Source organism: Geospiza fortis, unplaced genomic scaffold (genome assembly GCF_000277835.1).
Source record: "Geospiza fortis unplaced genomic scaffold, GeoFor_1.0 scaffold112, whole genome shotgun sequence".
In the NCBI taxonomy this organism is placed as follows: Eukaryota; Metazoa; Chordata; class Aves; order Passeriformes; family Thraupidae; genus Geospiza; species Geospiza fortis.
In genome coordinates this window covers 15,136,176-15,136,879 of record NW_005054298.1, presented here as the reverse complement: position 1 = coordinate 15,136,879, position 704 = coordinate 15,136,176, and the positions used below count along the sequence as shown (strand labels likewise).

At 60.8% G+C, this 704-nt stretch overlaps 1 protein-coding gene across 1 annotated transcript in view; it reads right to left on the bottom strand.

Annotated features, from left to right (window-relative positions):
* The window catches only part of TBR1 (T-box brain transcription factor 1), a 43,041-nt gene that overhangs the window by 39,245 nt on the left and 3,092 nt on the right, over window positions 1-704 (bottom strand). Inside the window, exon 5 of the mRNA XM_014306572.2 lies at window positions 640-701. Within this exon, the coding sequence (XP_014162047.1) occupies window positions 640-701 (62 nt within the window). The remainder of the gene's footprint in view (window positions 1-639; window positions 702-704) is intronic.

Below are 704 nucleotides of genomic sequence, written 5' to 3'. Positions count from 1 at the left end.
AGTGTTGGTGCCGCCCCGGAGCCGCAGCCGGAGGGGCACCGGGCGCCAAGGCCGGGGTCAGACCGCTGGGGACGCCTCAGAGGCGGACGGGCAGCGGCAGAACAGGGACAAACCGCGATTAAAACTTCCGAGGCTTTAGCTCCACCCAGAAGGGAGAGGGAGAAAAAAAATTCAACCCCGGCGAAGAATAAAACGAGACGAAGACATTTCCCTCCGGAACCCGGCCCTGCGGACCACGGAATGATGCAGACCCGGCGGGTTGCCGGGGACCGAGCCCCTGCTGCTCCGGTGCTTCTTTCGGAGCCCCTACGCGCAAGTGAAACGGAAGCTTGGAAAGAGGCGCCAAGATACGTGCCAGGAAAAACCAACAACAAAACCGCCGCAAGTGCCAAAGCGAGATGCGGACTCGGGTGCGGGCAGCGCGGCCCCGGGCGCGGCAGCGGCCTCAGGGCTGCTCAGGGCCTCGCCGCAGGGACAGCCCCTGTGCGGGAGCGGGCGTGTGCTTCCCTCCCGGAGGGCTCTAGAAGAGCCTGGCATTACACATCTCGGTGTGAAATGAGCCAGCCCTCATCCTAAATCTCCCCCCTTTGACATGTGTGTGCAGCCGGCAGAAGGGTAGTAAAAATCCGGTTTACTTACGTGTCATAATTGTCTCGGAATCCTTTTGCGAAAGGGTTGTGATCTATTTTCAGCTGTGTGATCTA